The 17044-nt window shown below is 42.7% G+C and overlaps 1 protein-coding gene across 1 annotated transcript; it reads left to right on the top strand.

Moving 5' to 3' along the window:
- The first annotated feature begins 732 nt into the window (after positions 1 to 732).
- Positions 733 to 12534, top strand: PUS1 (pseudouridine synthase 1). Its single transcript, XM_075262480.1, has 6 exons — positions 733 to 810; positions 2531 to 2813; positions 4915 to 5052; positions 6867 to 6969; positions 9589 to 10280; positions 11846 to 12534. The coding sequence occupies exons 2-6, from the start codon at positions 2595 to 2597 to the stop codon at positions 11888 to 11890; spliced, it is 1197 nt and encodes a 398-aa protein (XP_075118581.1). The 5' UTR covers positions 733 to 810; positions 2531 to 2594; the 3' UTR covers positions 11891 to 12534.
- The last annotated feature ends 4510 nt before the right edge of the window (positions 12535 to 17044 follow it).

Genomic DNA, 17044 nt, shown 5'->3' on the forward strand with positions numbered 1-17044 from the left:
CAGGTGCTTCCATTCATTTCTATGGGAGCGTGCTGTTCGGAACGGCTGATCCGAACAGTGTTCGCTCATCTCTAATCACTACAAGTTGCATTGCCAAGTCTGAAAGCCACAGTAAAATCCTGCAGTATAAATTGACACGCTGCAGCTTGAAAACCTGCGGCACAGATCTGTTTGCACAGTGTGCATGAGGATTGCTTAAATCTCTCCCACTTTGCTGCTACTGTACAATCTCAGGCTTGCTGCCAGGTGACTAGGGAAAAAAACTGCTTACAAATTCTGCAGTGTGAATGAGGCCCAACAACACCATGCTAAGAAAAAGACAAATGTGAAATAAGACATTTTAACATGGTCGCAATTTAGACAGCTCTGGCTTTATATTATTATATGTTTGCATTCTTTTTTATGTAGATAAATGGACTAAGATTTGAACATAAACTTACTGGCAAATGGCTGAGTTCTCACTGCCCTTTGATGCAGTTTTTGCATGCTAGGCGGTATTACTGAAAGGTTTATATATTCACAGTTCTGGCTACTGTACAGTATATAAATGTGAACTATACCTATATAACTATACAAGGTGTGATCAGTAGATGTGCCAGCAGGGGGAGCTCCTACATCGTGATTTGTGAGAGATGGGGAATGCCATAGCTAAAGCCACACTTATGTGACATCGCGCTGCTGTAATACTGTAGGAGTTTGACCCTCATCGCCAGCTGTAGTGCTCAGGGCTGGAGACCAGCCGTCTTCCCCACGTGTTGAAGCCGGATACACAGCAGAAGCTGACGAGTCGGGTGTCCGTATCCTCCGCAGGTTAGAGCTGCTTGCTGTACCGGGTGTTCTGTTCCTGCGGGCGGTATAGGGAGCGCACTGAGGGGGCGGCTGCCTGCCCTGCTCCGTGTGATGCCCGCTGAGCCCGGGCACGTGGAGCGCTGTGCATGGAGTACAGGAGCCGGAGCCGTGTGATCGCCCGATACATAGCCGTACCATATGCCGGCGGTATGTCTCGACAAACCAAGGCTGAGGTGAAGGTGTGCTGCCTGCTCTGGGGTCATGGCAGTATGTGCTGCCCAGTAGGCGAGGGCTGTAGTGGCCGCAATAGTCATTCTCACTACAAGCACAATGTCACCAGGAGGCGACAATCACCAAAATCTGAGGCTGGACTTCTACGACACACAGTTGTGAATCCAAAAATGAAATAAAGTTGGCAGCTAGAGTGCCCCCTAAATAGTGGCGAGACCCCTAAATAGTGGCGAGACCCCTAAATAGTGGCGAGACCCCTAAATAGTGGCGAGACCGCTAAATAGTGGCGAGACCGCTAAATAGTGGCGAGACCGCTAAATAGTGGCGAGACCGCTAAATAGTGGCGAGACCCCTAAATAGTGGCGAAACCCCTAAAATAGCGGTGAGACCCCTAAAATAGTGGTGAGATTGCTAAATAGTGGTGAGACTCCTAAATAGTGGTGAGACCCCTAAATAGTGGTGAGACCACTGCCACAGTGAGTCAGACCACACGCTGTTTGTTCATCTGTCATCACTGTGATAAGTAATATACATTGTTATAAATGTCACTTTTGTAGATTTAAAGTAGTGGTATAACTAGGAATGCCGGGGCCCTGTGGCGAACTCAGGGGTCTTTCTAAAAAAAAAAAAAAAAAAAAAGACCCTTGAGTATAATAATTGTGGTGTTTGTTTGGTTCACAGGCCTGCACCCTCACTTACCGATCCCCTCCTGCTCACAGTCACCAAAGGGGAAACACCTGCAACCATGAGCAGGGATTGGTTAGTAAATAGGGCCTGTTAGTTGCTCGATTAACTCCAGCATGAAACGGCCTATTAAGAAAAAAAACCGCAATGGCTGCCGCTGTGCCCTTAAAGTCCTAGGCCCTGTGGGAGCCACTACCTGATTTTGAGAAATACAATGTTGAAAATGTATTCAAATAAGGTAGTTGGTGCACTGGGGGCGGGCCTTGGCTGCTCTTGCCACTCTGACCCCTACCACCTCCTGCCTTCACCACCCTCTCCAATGAGAGTTGAGCCTCTCACTGCTATGACATCATTCATCCTTCATCTTTCTTGGGCAGCAAGAGCTGAAGGTTGGCCCCCAGTGCTCTATATACCTTAGCTTCACCAGTAAAGCGTCTGAATACAGTCAACACCCCCTGTGCTTTTTAACACCCCCCCCCCCCCCATGCTTTCTGAAGACTCATTTACATATGGAAGAAAGAAGAAAATTCACAGAACGCGCGATCAGAATAACAAAGGCAGGAGAAGAATAGCCTTTATAAAGGCTATTTTGACTTGGCCTTTGTAGAAGAAGGGATTCTATAGATAGGATCCCTTTAAAGGTTATACCACCTTTTAGCTAGCTTACTTTGTGCCAGAATATTCTGCCCAAATTTGTTGCGGTGCCAGGGGACCCTCATGGGAATGAATAAGGATGTTTATCTGTTGTTGGATATATTGTTTAGTATTGCCATATATTTTACAGATTTAGTATAATTCTGTTACATATTGTGTCTTTGTCTTACAGGAAGCGTTACAAACAAAGTTATTCTACATTTTGCCTGATATTGGAGTCCATATAACTTCTGATCATGGCTGATATATTAACTGAGGAACCTAAGCAACAAGCAAAGGTTGGAGGAGAAACTAGGAAATCAGCTTGTCTCCAAGAGGAATCTAAGGCTTTGGAGGAAAATGGACATGATGCCAAGAGGTTGAAAGTGGACCATGAAGAGCAGAATAAGAAACATCCAAAGAGGAAAGTGGTGCTACTTATGGCTTATTCTGGGAAAGGCTACCATGGAATGCAGGTAAATGATATCACGCTAGATTCACACTAATATTCGGGTTTATGTCCTTTGGGTCCGCATGGGGATTTTAAAGACCGAGACCCTGTTCGTTTAAAAATTGGATACTCGCAGAAGCCAACGGATCCCATAGACTATAATGGGATCTGCACGGTTTCTGAGAATTTTATACTGAAGCCAGCTGAGAGAAATGTCCTCCTTGCAGGACTTTTCTCTCCACTGATTTTAAGTGGATTCTACTGTGGACTCCAATGTTAGTGTGAATAGATAGATAGAACTTTCTTTTTACTTTATGTTAAAGGGGTTGTCCCATCACAAGGATCCTATCTATACTGCTTTTTAATGTGGATTTAGGACTTTTCCTAAATACACTGCTTCAGCAAAACTGCTTTGTTTGTCCTTTATCTTAATTTATTCACTTCATTGTTGACACTGCGTTCCTATGGCCCTTGGGATTATTTGCTCAAATGTCATGTGACATAGCTGCCTGCTGTCAGGAGGGAGGGGCTAGGGGCTAAGTGCACGGGAACGAGCTTGTGTCTGTAGCTGTTTCTGTGTCTACACCACACATGTGACCTAGCTTCCTGCTCTCAGATAAAGGAGGGGGGAAATGAGTGCTGCTTTCTTATATAAGACAGTCTAAATCCTAGTGGACCTGGTCCCTCTGCTCACTAGGATTTAGCTTTCTTATATAGAGCAGGCTAAAAGCTAGTGGGCAGAAGGACCTGGTCCTTTAGCCTACTAGGATTTAGGGGACTCTATATAGAACAAGCTAAATCCAAGTGTTATAGGACCTTTGATGACATCACAGGCTCTTCAGTTGTCCATAGGATCACGCTATGTGGTGGGCGGAGCTACACGCTAATTTCGGGGCAGAGCTAAACTGGAGGTAGTCGGACAGTGTGGCTTTGCATATGAAACCCTACCCACCAATTGACGGAAATGGCACAAACTAATACATGCGGATTACTTTTAAAACCCAATGAAATTAATGGGTTTTAATCTGGACAGCATGAAATAAGTTTGGGAAGATTTCAAATACCAATTTCAAACGGATTTGCCGAACACAGATGCAAACCAGGTCTGACCCCGCTGCATGTAACCGCTGAGGCCAATCAATGGCCTAAGGAAAGGGATTCTGAATGTCACAGTGTGGCAGGGACTTCTATGTAAACAAGACAGAAGGACTGGACCGCGTTGGAAGGCACCAGGGACTGGTGAGTATGTTCTTTTGTTTTTTTACCTTCAGAGTCCTAATATAAAAAAAATATATAATTTATCCTAGGCAACCTCTCTAAGTTGTCAAGCGGTATTCTGATTATAGACTTGGTGCAGTTCAACTAGTCTCATTTGCCTCTATTTCTGGCCTCGATGGCACTGTAGTGAGCACACGACCTTCACTGATATACTTCAGTCAGTTCTTAGGACATAGCTAGTAGTGCTGTGAGCTAGTAGATCTAAAGAAGCAGTTTCTGAAGCAGAAAACTTGAAAATGGTAAGCCCCAGAAGCAGAAATCAGGCTAGTATTGTGAATTGTAATTTTTTATTTTTTTTAAGATTACACTTATTAAGATTTACTAAGATGTTCCTGTTTTTCATTCTAAAATTGTATAAAATTTTAATACAAGGTCTGCTCTAACCTCTTTGCATTTGAGCTACATATTAAACATATTCATGCATGCTTCTGTACATACGATATACACGCCTAATTCAAGGGGTTGTCCAGGAATTGGACAAAGCACAGAGGAGGCTGGGAAAGGGATAACAAAAAAAACTCAAAAATCATACGCGCCTGTCCCTGGTGGTCTGATCACTGGCACTGGAAGTCCTGCACAGCATGTGACCATTATTTCCTTTTTTTGGAGCTATGTTCCTGCGAAATGAGGTCTCATAAAGCTACGTTGAAGAAAAATGTAAAAAGTTATGAGCTGAGGAACACAGAGGAAAAAGCAATATTTACTCGAGCTGTAAATTCAATAATGACATTTTCAGCAGGGTTTTCAGTTTTAATGGGACTGTTCGGGGCTAAGATGCCATACATTTGTCCATTTACCAGGGTAATGTTGCCATTGTTGGCTGATCTTTTATCTCTCTTGTTGCACAGAGAAATGTGGGCTCCTCACAGTATAAAACAATTGAAGATGTACTTGTGCAGGCTTTAGTTCAGTCAGGCTGTATTCCTGAAAATCACGCAGAGGACATGAAAAAGATGTCATTTCAACGATGTGCACGCACAGATAAGGTGGGTCTTAGACTGGTAACATTATGTCTTTGAGTTATTTGTAACTACTGTGATCTATAATTTATTTAGCAATCGCACACACAGGGTCCATTTGGATCACCAACCAATACCAATGAAAATCTCTACATTCTGACAATCTTGTTAAAGAGAACCAATTACAAAGTACTAATGCCATATATGATTTCATTCTTGCTGTGCTCACTAGCTTCACAAAGTTGGTTATAGCCTTTTATTTTATTAGAGAACAACAAATTCCCACCCACTTGGTGAATAAAAGCACAGCAGCAATGATAGGGCGTTGCGCGTTATGTACTTGATAACAGAGGTGGCGTTTTTCTTTCACATTGATTTTGGGTCTGCTGAGTGTGATGAAATTGGTGTGGGAAAAAAACTACCTGCTATCAGAAAACACTGATGTCCATTGTTGCTGAAAGGAAACCACAATGAAGTTCTTATAGCATGGATTTTCCTGCAACCAAAATTAAATTCCACCTTTATGGCTTCAGCAAAGAAACACGGACATTGTGGTTAGTAGCCAAACATAGACTGATGATGATAATAATAACTTTGTTTCGCTACGGAATATGTTGGCGATATATATAAACAAAGGGTATAAGTACAATACAGTATGTCAAAGAATTATTGTGTCAAACGAGGAGTAAGGTAGGGTTGACACTACCGTTGGTGACTGTACAGAAGGTGTCTGGTTTTTTTTTCTGTTTTTTTTTTTTTGTTTTTTTTAAGCAGACACCTATTATAACGGACACAAAAGGACTGTAACTGATGGCTATCAGTTACTTTCCGTTGCCCATAGACCTCAATGTTGAAAAAAAAAAAAACGGACAGAAAACTCCTATATGTGGGATTTTTTTTTTTTTTTTGTCTGCTTGAAAAAACGGACATGGTTGTAAACGGACGCAAACAGACATATTAATCTGATTGTCCAGCGTAGAGCATTCCAGAGCATCGCCACAGAAATGTCTTGGAGATAGGAGTGGGATGTTTGGAAAACAGACGATGCAAGTCTCAGGTTCACATCTGTGCCTGGGTCTCAGTAGTTCGGGTCTGCTGGGGGACTCAAACGACTTAGAGCCAAGCCACTAAAACAGCAGTTACCTGCGGACCCCATAGACTATGAAATTCGCAGAGAGAAAAGTCCTGTTTGAAACAGTGTGACCATACCCTTACTGTCCCCGTTTCACCACTCCATCTTCATTTTGTAATGTGACAGAACAGAATATGCTCATTGTTCCTCCCACAAGGTCTGTTTTGGGCTATAACTTATCATATTTTGCTTGTTTCTTATTTTATTCATGAGCTTCTGTGCATTCTATCCATATTGGTTAGTTGATATCATGTCATGCTGTTTTAATATTGATATTTTTGGAATGGATTTCTTTCTGAAGGGTTTTAGCAATTGATTTGTGCAATGCAATATTTTCCTTATCTTACCGTTGTAGAGTACATTCTGTGAAAATTTGTTCCTGGTCCCTCATATAAAATGACTCTATTTATATTTTTATGTATTTATTAGTACAGATGTTTGGTTTTATTTTTCTGTGTGTTTTTGGTAAATACATTATTTGTATTGCTCATAGTCTTTATTTATGTTGAGTACTCTTAGCCCATTTGTTGCTTGTATTTAGACTAATACAATGACAAGTACAAGAGAAATTATCCCCCCTCCCCCAAAAAAAAGATCACTTGGCCTATATTTCCAGTCATCCTACTTGGTACTACTGATATTAACCCAGTTGCTTCTATTTCAGCCAGGTTCACAAATAGCCCTTTAATGGCTTATGTTTTAATTTTAGGGGGTTTCTGCCGCTGGGCAAGTTGTGTCTTTGAAGGTATGGTTGATCGACAACATAGTGGAAAAAATTAACAGCCACTTGCCTTCCCACATCAGAATATTAGGTAAGGTCTTTCTGTAATCCTTCTAGTTTGGAAATCTCATTTGTTTTGATTACATTTTTGTGAAGTGGTTCCTTGGTGCCATGACTGAAGGGGCAAGACAAAGAGATTTACTCCTTGTTTTCCTGTGAGGCAGGGCTGTATCAGCCTCTGCACTTGGCATAACATAGTATACTTGTTTTGTATATATAGTATACTTTATTTTTGTACTGTGGAGACCAGAGAAGGTGTAAAATAAAATAATAAAGCAAACCCATCTGTCCTCGGTGCACTGTTGTCTGCTGTCAGTGAGCATTTGGTCTTGTGCTACTGTGTTTCCCTGAAAATAAGACCGTGTCTTATATTAAATTGTTGTCCTAAATATAGGGCCTGTCTTATTTTCAGGGGACGTCTTGTGACAACCGGCAGTCATGCCGGCACTTCCTTAGCGGAGCGCCGGCTTGACTGCTGGTTGTAGGTAGGGGGGGTAAGGTATCCTACTTATCTTTCTCATCTTCATAGCAGCACTGGTGCTGCTGTTCATCCCGGCAGCGGAAGTGGTGGGTGGGGCTTAGCGAGGCTTCCGGCGGCTCAAGAGCCTCACTTCACTGGCATTACAGCTGGCTGGATGCTGTGCACTGTGCTCCGTGTGCAGAAGAAAGCTGGCTGCTGCCTCTGCCTCTGGGATGAGCTGGGAGAGCCGACTGCCCGCAGCATATGCACAGTGGGCATCTCCCAGCTCATCCGACAGCAGCAGGAACAGTGGATACAACAGCAGAGGCAGCAGCCGGCTTTCCTCTGCACATGGAGCACATCGCATAGTGTTCAGCCGGCTGCAGTGATATTTGGGCATGCCTTATTTTCGGGGGGTGCCTTATATTAGGCAGTTCAACAGAAATCCCTCCTCATGCCTTACTTTTGGGGGGTGTCCTACTTTAGCGGAAACATGGTAGTGCATTGATGTCAGAAGTCCTCAATGGTTGCTGGCAAGGAACATCACCAATCCCTTTCCAGCAACTGCTGAAGCCTATGATTGGTCTCAGTGGTCATGTGAGGCTGAATGAACAAAGACCAGCAGCAGACAACGCAATGCCAAGGACAGGTGAATATGCTTTTTTTTTCTTTTTTTTTTTTTTTTTCTTCTAATTTTACTCCTCCATTGGATTCTCCAATTCCTGGACAACCCCTTTAATGATCACCCATTGTCTTTTAACAGTTGTAAGATAAGACCCCAAAAGACCATTAAACCCCTTTATCGGCACCTAATCACCCACCCTACGCCCACCCATAACCACATGTACCAAACAAGAAGGAAAAGACCCCAAAGACTACTCCCCCAAACCACCCCCCCACCTCACTCCAACCACTCTTTGCTTTGGCAATGCCAATTGTGTTTTCGGTTGTGCCAATAAAGCTTTTTTTTTTGTATTTGTAATATGCATCCTTGGTCTGCAGAAACATCTCTTGGTGTTGCAACAGAGTCAGGGGATTAAACGCTGCATGGACATGTTTGCTTTAAGAAAAAAGGTGCTAACAGTTCTTGTTCTTAGAACAACCACCTCTTCTACAGCTGGGATTGGTGGAAGTTACAGGTCCAGCTGTCTGACCCTTTCAGTCAGGATCCCCAGAAAGACTCCTGATAACTCTCCCTTTAATTAGGTTACCAAGTTTTCCCATGACCTGAATGTAGATCAGGAACCTTTGTGCAGTTAGTCATTGGAACCTACAAAAGACTGCATGAGTAACTGTACATGCAACTGCAAATTGTATTAGAGAGACAGTAACCAACATTTGGTTTACATACAGTACACAAAATATACAAACAGATATAATACTAAAAATGACTGACTGGCACAGCAGGATAGAGGTTCCTGCCCGCGAGGGCTTGCACATTAGTATACAGGAATATCTTAATACATTATAAGTAGCGTTGAGCGAATAGTATTCGTCGAATACCTCACCGGCATAGGAATGCGTGAAATCGGCCGAACACCAAGGGGTTAAACGCATCGACTCTTCGGAGCATTTAACCCCTTGGTGTTCGGCTGATTACACGCATTCCTATGCCGGCGAGGTATTCGACTAATACTGTTCGCTCAACATTAATTATAAACTTAAGAGGAGTCTAACGCCTCCTCTATGCATATTCAGTTGGCACCACCATTTTACAGAGCACATCACAGTGAAAATAATATACCTTTGTTCTTTTGTCACTTTAGTAGATTTGGAGGAAATGAGCAGTTGGTGCATTGGGACAGGCCTTCAGCTCCTTGGAGCACTTCACTTCCTGCTCAAATAGGATGAGTGATGTCATAACAGTGAGAGGATCAACTCTTACTGCACTGGTTGGTGCATGCAGGAAATGATATGGTCTGAGTGGCAACAACAGCACTTTAGGGAGCTTAAGGCCAGAGGTGTATTGCTAAGGTCAGTTTTAGGCTGTAGCATCTTCAACAAACACCAGCGGGGGGAGCTCTGCAGACTGAGTGGCAGGGGACTCATTTTCTTATTTTAAGATGGCCCCTGCCTATGGCCTGGTCATTAGGGGGTTTCGTGTGCAGCTTTTACAGTGGAACTGTGTAGTCATGAAATTGTGTGAAAGCCCTGACCTAACATTTGACAGATCTGTTTTTCTTATCACAGGATTGAAACGAGTTACCGGGCGGTTTAACTCCAAGAACTCATGTGATGCTCGTACCTATTCCTACACCCTACCTACTTTTGCTTTTGCTCATAAAGACCACGATGTGCAGGAGGAAAGTTTCCGGCTTGGACAGGACACTTTGGAAAAAGTGAATGAACTGCTTGCTCTTTATAAAGGTACACACAATTTCCATAATTTCACATCACAAAAAGGACCCTGGGACCCAAGTGCAAAGCGTTATATCATGGAGATGCATTGTGAGCCACCTTTCCTACAAAGGGGACTGGAGCTGGCTGTGATTAAAGTTAAGGGGCAGAGTTTCATGATGCATCAGATACGCAAGATGATTGGACTGGTTATTGCAGTGGTGAAAGGATATGCGCCACCATCTATAATGCAGCGGAGCTGGGGAGAGGAAAAAGTTGACATACCCAAAGCTCCAGGTCTGGGGCTGGTACTGGAGAGGGTCCACTTTGAGAAGTATAATAGGCGTTTTGGGAATGATGGCCTTCATGAGTCATTGGACTGGGCAGAAGAGGAGGAACAAATTGAGGCCTTTAAGAAAGCACACATCTATCCTACAATTATTCAGACTGAAATAGAAGAAAAGTCCATGGCAAGCTGGCTTGCTACATTATCGATCCATGACTATGATGCAACTTCTCAAGAGCAGACTGATGTCAATCATAAGGTAACTTATTACAATGAAGTAATAATCTACATTTATTTATACATTCACTATGTTATTTGAAAGTTAAAATCCTGAAATAAATGAAAAGCATTTACCAGGCTATTCTTAAGTCATCAATTGCAGATTGGTGGCGGTTCAACATCCAGCACCCCCACCAGTCAGCTGTCTGCATCCTGCTTTATTCTTTGTGTATCAGGTCATTGGTATGCATTCTGGGTGTTGCAACCCCATCAATCTAATATAGTGATGACTTGTTCTTGCAATAGATCATTAGTATGTTTGAACGCTTTAAGGAAAAACACCCTAGTAAATAATTACCTATGAAAAAAGTTGTGTTAGGCTATGTTTACATTAGTGGTATCATTTCTGGTTTTTCTGTGCTGTTATAAGAACAAGAAACAAAAGTACCCACTAGGTCTGTCACAACAACTACTTCTAGCAGACTCCATTGACCATAAAGGAGTCTAAAGTTTTGGGAATAGTGTCCACCTTTTGATTGAACCTGTGATGGTGGCTCCTAATAGAGTCTCCAGTGCAGATGTGGATTTCATGTTATTGTTGCCTTAGAGGCCTAGCCCCCAATTTTATTTGCAGAAAGCAGATATATACCGGCTGTTAGGCAGCTTCATATGGAGCGGCACAGGCATACATTTTGTAAGAAAGAATAGAAAGCCTCTTGAAGATCTGAAGTTTTATCTTTACAGACTGAACAGATTGCCAGTATTGAACCATTTTTGTAAGAAAAAGGTATAAAATGTAATGATCATGTTGATGTGTGTTTCATTACACAAGCTGACACTGTCACTATCAGACTGTCTGTGGACGCCATACTCAGAAGGGGAATGATACCACTAAAGTTTGTTTGTTTGTTTGTTTTTTGTTTTGTTTTTTGTTTTGTCTTTTTGTAGATTGTGAGCCCCACATAGAGCTCACAATGTACATTTTTCCCTATCAGTATGTCTTTTTTGGAATATGGGATGGAAATCCATGCAAACATGGGGAGGACATACAACTTCCTTGCAGATGGTTTTATGCCGTTGGCGGGATTTGAACACCAGGACTCCAAAGCTGCAAGGCTGCAGTGCTAACCACTGAACCACCATGTTGCCCCCCACTTAATATTTTTAATACATACATTTCCAGGATGAATAATAGGAATGGCACAATAGCTTTTTTTTAAAGAGGAATTCACCACTTGGGGCACATGCGGTTTTATATACCACTAGAAAGCCGACAGTGTCCCACTATGGACGAGCAATATCAGCAGAGGGAGGGGGCGTTCCTCACCACTCTCACAGTACAATGCTATAGGCGCTGCTGTGAGGAAGGGTGTTCCTGACTGACTGTCAGGAACGCTCTTCTGACGGTGAAGAGCTAGGGTGCCAGCACCGATAGCTCTTCACCCGGGATACAGAACATGAAAGCCGATAGTGCACTGAATTCAGCACACTGTCGACTTTCTAGCGGTATATAAAACCGCACGTGCCTCAAGTGGTGAAAGGTCCTCACATGGTATCTTCTCATTATCTAGTTTCTTTGCTAATTCTATAATTTTTTTTCAATAGGTGGAAGCAACGGTGCAGAGTGATGATGGTGGAGACTCTGACTGAATCTTGCTTTATCCAGTCTCCTGTTACAACATTCCATGACCTGAAGGCGCCGTGCTGGAAATGCATTGAAAATGTAATACTGTGCACAATAATAACTAGCTATTTAATTCAGGCTCTCTGTGTACAAACCTTGCTCCTTCGAGGATGCTGCTGTGTTTTGTTTTATTTTTCTCTCCATCAAGAGGTTTATGCCTGTGGATAAGAAGTAATGTTTTGAACCACAATCAATATCTGTCGGGTAAGTTAGACAAGAGCTAAATTGTAAGACTATGTAACAGAAGAATAAAAGCCACTCAGAATATAACAGGGCACTATGGATCAGTAGCTTTAGCCAAGTAATAGCCTTTTGGAGGTTAACTAAGGAATTTTTGTTCTGTGCCTTGAAGATGAGTGGTCTCCTAATAAAATATGTATAAACTCTATTATAGACAAAAATAATCTTATCATTTAAGTAATAATTGAACATTTAGAGCGTGGTTTGAATTTGTATCTAGGCTTGAGAAATAAACCGGGACTGTAAGAACTATACATACCATCTGATTGTAAATCCATGTGCCTCTTCCAGCTGCTATTGCATTACACATGCTAAGGACAACCTTGCTGTAATGGTACAGATCACACAGGACTGCAAACTTTTCCATCAAATTTAATCCTTTTTTTTTTTTTTTTTCGTTTTAATAAACGTATCATTTTACCACCTTGATTTAGTTTTTTCTATTCTATGGCTCCTTGCCTCAAAACCTTGTCTACATTCAAACTTGTTTCTCCAGATGGCTCAAATTTAATTTTTTCATGTTTTTTTAGAAAATCCATTTTGTTTTTTTAATGATACTTTAAGAATTTAGCACAAATTATTACTTTCACTATATAAACTCTATTTAGTTACAGCTAGTGGATGTTTTTTGAAGACTAGGTTCATACACACACAGTAGTTCTACTACTATGCGCCTTTACCATTAAGTGTTTCAAAATGGAAGGGAGTCCTAAGACTTGGTAACTCACTATAGTGTAAAACACTGTGTTGGTCAATTCTGATGGACTAGCTGTGTGAAGGCTACACAACTTCAGTCACTTGGCCAAAGGCAGATTTACCCCACAGCTATTTTTCCTGAACACCCATACACATGCATGCTCTGCTTAGCGGAGTGTACATGTACTCGAAATGATGAGGGAACAAAGCTGCTGTCAGAAAACGCCTCTGAGAAAAAAAAAAATAGAATTAGGCACGTACAATTCAACATGCTTGAACCTTTCCTCGAGATCTTACATTTCTTATGGAAAAAAACGGTAAGGGCTCATTCACACGGTACAGCGGATTTTGGCACCGAGAGTGACACGGGGAGCTGCGACACTCTCGGGTCAAAACCCGCCTGCCACGACTAACGCGGTCGCGGCTTCTCCCTCCAGAGACGGCTGAAATGAACGGGACAACTCGGGAGGTTGCTGCCGCCAGACGGAAGCCGCAGCTCTGCGGGCCGCGGAATCCGCCTGAAGAAAGGGCAGCTTGCTTCTTTTTTCTGCTAGCGGCAACATGTTGCTAGCGGAAAAAAGAACACTAGTGGTCTCCATAGAAAACCATTGTATGGAGGCAGGTTGTGAGGCGAAATCCACTGTCAAAATCCGCCTCCTTGCCCCCGTGTGAACTAGCCCTAAAAAAAGAAAGTGGCAAAAGAAATTAAAAAGAAAGTGATTAAGAAGGCAGTGATGCAGCCCTAAAAAATTGAGTGAAAAATTGTGTAGACAACAATTACAGGAAGCAAAATTAAGAGAGAATTGCCAATGAAGATAAAAATAATCCAGAATTAATTTTCAACTGCCTAGATCATAAACTAGTAACTGAAAGTGTGGGCCCTCTCAAAAATAATGTGTGTAATGGTAGTGCCTATATTTTCGATTGGAAAATCCCATGACATGATTAGGGATAATGAAATGTCTCCATTAAATGTCACCTGCGTAATCCATCAAGGGGAGCAGCGGCGCCACCTTCAAAATACTAGAACTGAAAACAATTACTGGGTCTGGGTGGCATATAGCTTGATGAAAATGTGTACAGTGATAATCCTTTATTTCTAATATTTAAGGATTTTAGAATGGCTGAATCGGTTACACAAGATTGGTGTATAGAAAAGTAGTGCCAGTATTTAAAAGGATATATTTAAGATAGATCTTCTACCCTGGAACAACTCAATAGCTATAACACTACAATACCACAACAGCATGGATTAATGTGATCTCTTAAAAGTCTTGGGGTTCCTGAAAACCATGGACAGCACATGGATGATCTGTGTGGGCGGCCCATTTTTCATGAATCCGTAGACCATAAAGTATGGGAAATGTGTATTAAAAAAAAAAAATGCTTTTTTTTTTTTTTTTTTTTTTTTTTTTTTTAAACTCGTTTTATTGAAGAAGATACATCAGACATATGAATAAAATACCAAACATATAACAAATGGTATAAGGAAAAATATACATTAATACATAAACAAGGGCATACCTGAAAGAACAAGCAAAAGAAACGAAGTAGAAAGAAAACATGTCACTTTGCTACCTCCCATTCCAGATTTGGTCTATAGTATGACCCACTTATCTCCAGCCCTTCGGCAGAACCCAAAAGTCAGAGCAATATAACATACTATATGAGTTTACAGACAACATACCTAAACCATAAAATGGGATAACATAAAGGGACACAATAGGTCTACTCCAGACTACCCCTATTCCCTGGGCATAAAGGAATGTATAGAAGATCGCAAAGATGGGGTAGTATACTGGGTTGCAGAGGAACTACACCATGGCCCCCATACTTTGTGAAATTTCTGAGGGCAACCTCTTCCCTTGTATACAATCTGATTAAAAAGAAGAATGGAGTTAATAAGCTTCCTCCACATTGACACTGATGGAGGTCGCAGTGCCATCCAGTGTAGTGCGATGGCTTTCCGGGCGTAAAACAAGGATTCCCACAGGAAGATTATAATGTGGTGTTGCCAGACCTCCTCATCCAGTATGCCAAAAAGGCAAACCTCTGGAGTAAATGGCACAGGCATAGACAAGATCCCTGTTAGGAGAGCTACAACATCCTGCCAGAAATCTTGTATAATAGGACAAACCCAGATCACATGCCAGAAGTCTGACAACAGGCAGGAACACCTCAGGCAACCTGGGTGAGATAATCGTCCCATTTTAAAGTAACATTGGTGTAAAATAAAAATTATTATTTATTATTAGCTGAGGGAGATACATACAAAGGAGATTCTAGAATCTCTTGAAACATCTCATCTGTAACGTCAGAAATAACAGTACACTAACGCTCCAGAGCCGGAGCATCTAATAGAGACACCTTGACTTGAATTAAGTGTGCACAGGTTAGAGGCCAGTCACCTAGGTCCCTGTGAACAAGATTCCCTATTAGCGGGTAGTCAGAAATCGTGAATGGCTGTTCAGGGAACATAGAGGACAGTGCATGTCTGATCTGGAGATATCTAAAAAATTGTGTCCTGGAATATCAGACCCCAGAGTATAATAATAGCACCGACTCAAGGAGGGGGGCTCTTGGGAGCATATAATACTGTGTGGGAGCTACTGTGGAATATATAATACTGTGTGGGGGCCACTTCGGATCATATAATACTGTGTGGGGGCCACTGTGGAGCATATTATACTGTCCCAGTATTTTTTACATAATGCTCACTCACCGTGATACACACAGCGAGCTATGCATGCCAATGTAGTTAAACTCTATGACAGAGCAGGGAGCTGTAAAGTCCTTGCTCTGCCATAGAAGTAGGGTCGGTGTTAGGGGGGAAAGACTGGGTAATTGCCCAAGACCCCCATCCCCGAAGGGTCCCACAAGCGATTTGGAGCACAAGAATGTTCATCTGGTGCCTCCCTTCAGCACCGTCCCACTTTCTACTGTATCGGAGTTCTCAGGACTCCAATACAGTAGACACAACCATGTATGACAGAGAAAGGAAATATAATCTCCATCCTCTGCCATATAGAGATGAGCGAACACTAAAATGTTCGAGGTTCGAAATCCGATTCGAACAGCCGCTCACTGTTCGAGTGTTCAAACGGATTTCGAACCCCATTATAGTCTATGGGGAACATATACTCGTTAAGGGGGAAACCCAAATCCGTCTCAGGAGGGTCACCAAGTCCACTATGACACCACAGGAAATGATGCCAACACCTCTGGAATGACACTGGGACAGCAGGGGAAGCATGTCTGGGGGCATCTTAAACACCAAAGACCCTCTATTACCCCAACATCACAGCCTAACAACTACACATTTTACACACTCAATACCACCTCTCAGACAGTGGAAAAACACCTTGAAACGTGTATTTGGCCCTTGGAGTGAGGAGAGCTTGTCACCAGCAGTGAATTTGGCCCTTGTAGTGAGTTGAGGTTGGCACCAACATTGCTTTTGAAAATCAGGGTTAATTGAGCCTCTAACCAGCAGAGTTTGGAGAAATTCATGGTGGAAGGAGCCTCTAACCAGCCCAGTTTGGGGAAATTCATGGTGGAGGGAGCCTCTAACCAGCACAGTTTGGGGAAATTCATGGTGGAGGGAGCCTCTAACCAGCACAGTTTGGGGAAATTCATGGTGGAAGGAGCCTCTAACCAGCACAGTTTGGGGAAATTCATGGTGGAAGGAGCCTCTAACCAGCACAGTTTGGGGAAATTCATGGTGGAAGGAGCCTCTAACCAGCCCAGTTTGGGGAAATTCATGGTGGAGGGAGCCTCTAACCAGCACAGTTTGGGGAAATTCATGGTGGAGGGAGCCTCTAACCAGCACAGTTTGGGGAAATTCATGGTGGAGGGAGCCTCTAACCAGCACAGTTTGGGGAAATTCATGGTGGAAGGAGCCTCTAACCAGCCCAGTTTGGGGAAATTCATGGTGGAGGGAGCCTCTAACCAGCACAGTTTGGGGAAATTCATGGTGGAGGGAGCCTCTAACCAGCACAGTTTTTGGGGAAATTCATGGTGGAGGGAGCCTCTAACCAGCCCAGTTTGGGGAAATTTATGGTGGAGGGAGCCTCTAACCAGCCCAGTTTGGGAAAATTCATGGTGGAAGGAGCCTCTAACCAGCAGAGTTGTGGGAAATCAGGGTGGAGGGAGCCTCTAACCAGCAGAGTTGTGGGAAATCAGGG

The sequence above is a fragment of the Leptodactylus fuscus genome, chromosome 1, assembly GCF_031893055.1.
Source record: "Leptodactylus fuscus isolate aLepFus1 chromosome 1, aLepFus1.hap2, whole genome shotgun sequence".
NCBI classification, from domain to species: Eukaryota; Metazoa; Chordata; class Amphibia; order Anura; family Leptodactylidae; genus Leptodactylus; species Leptodactylus fuscus.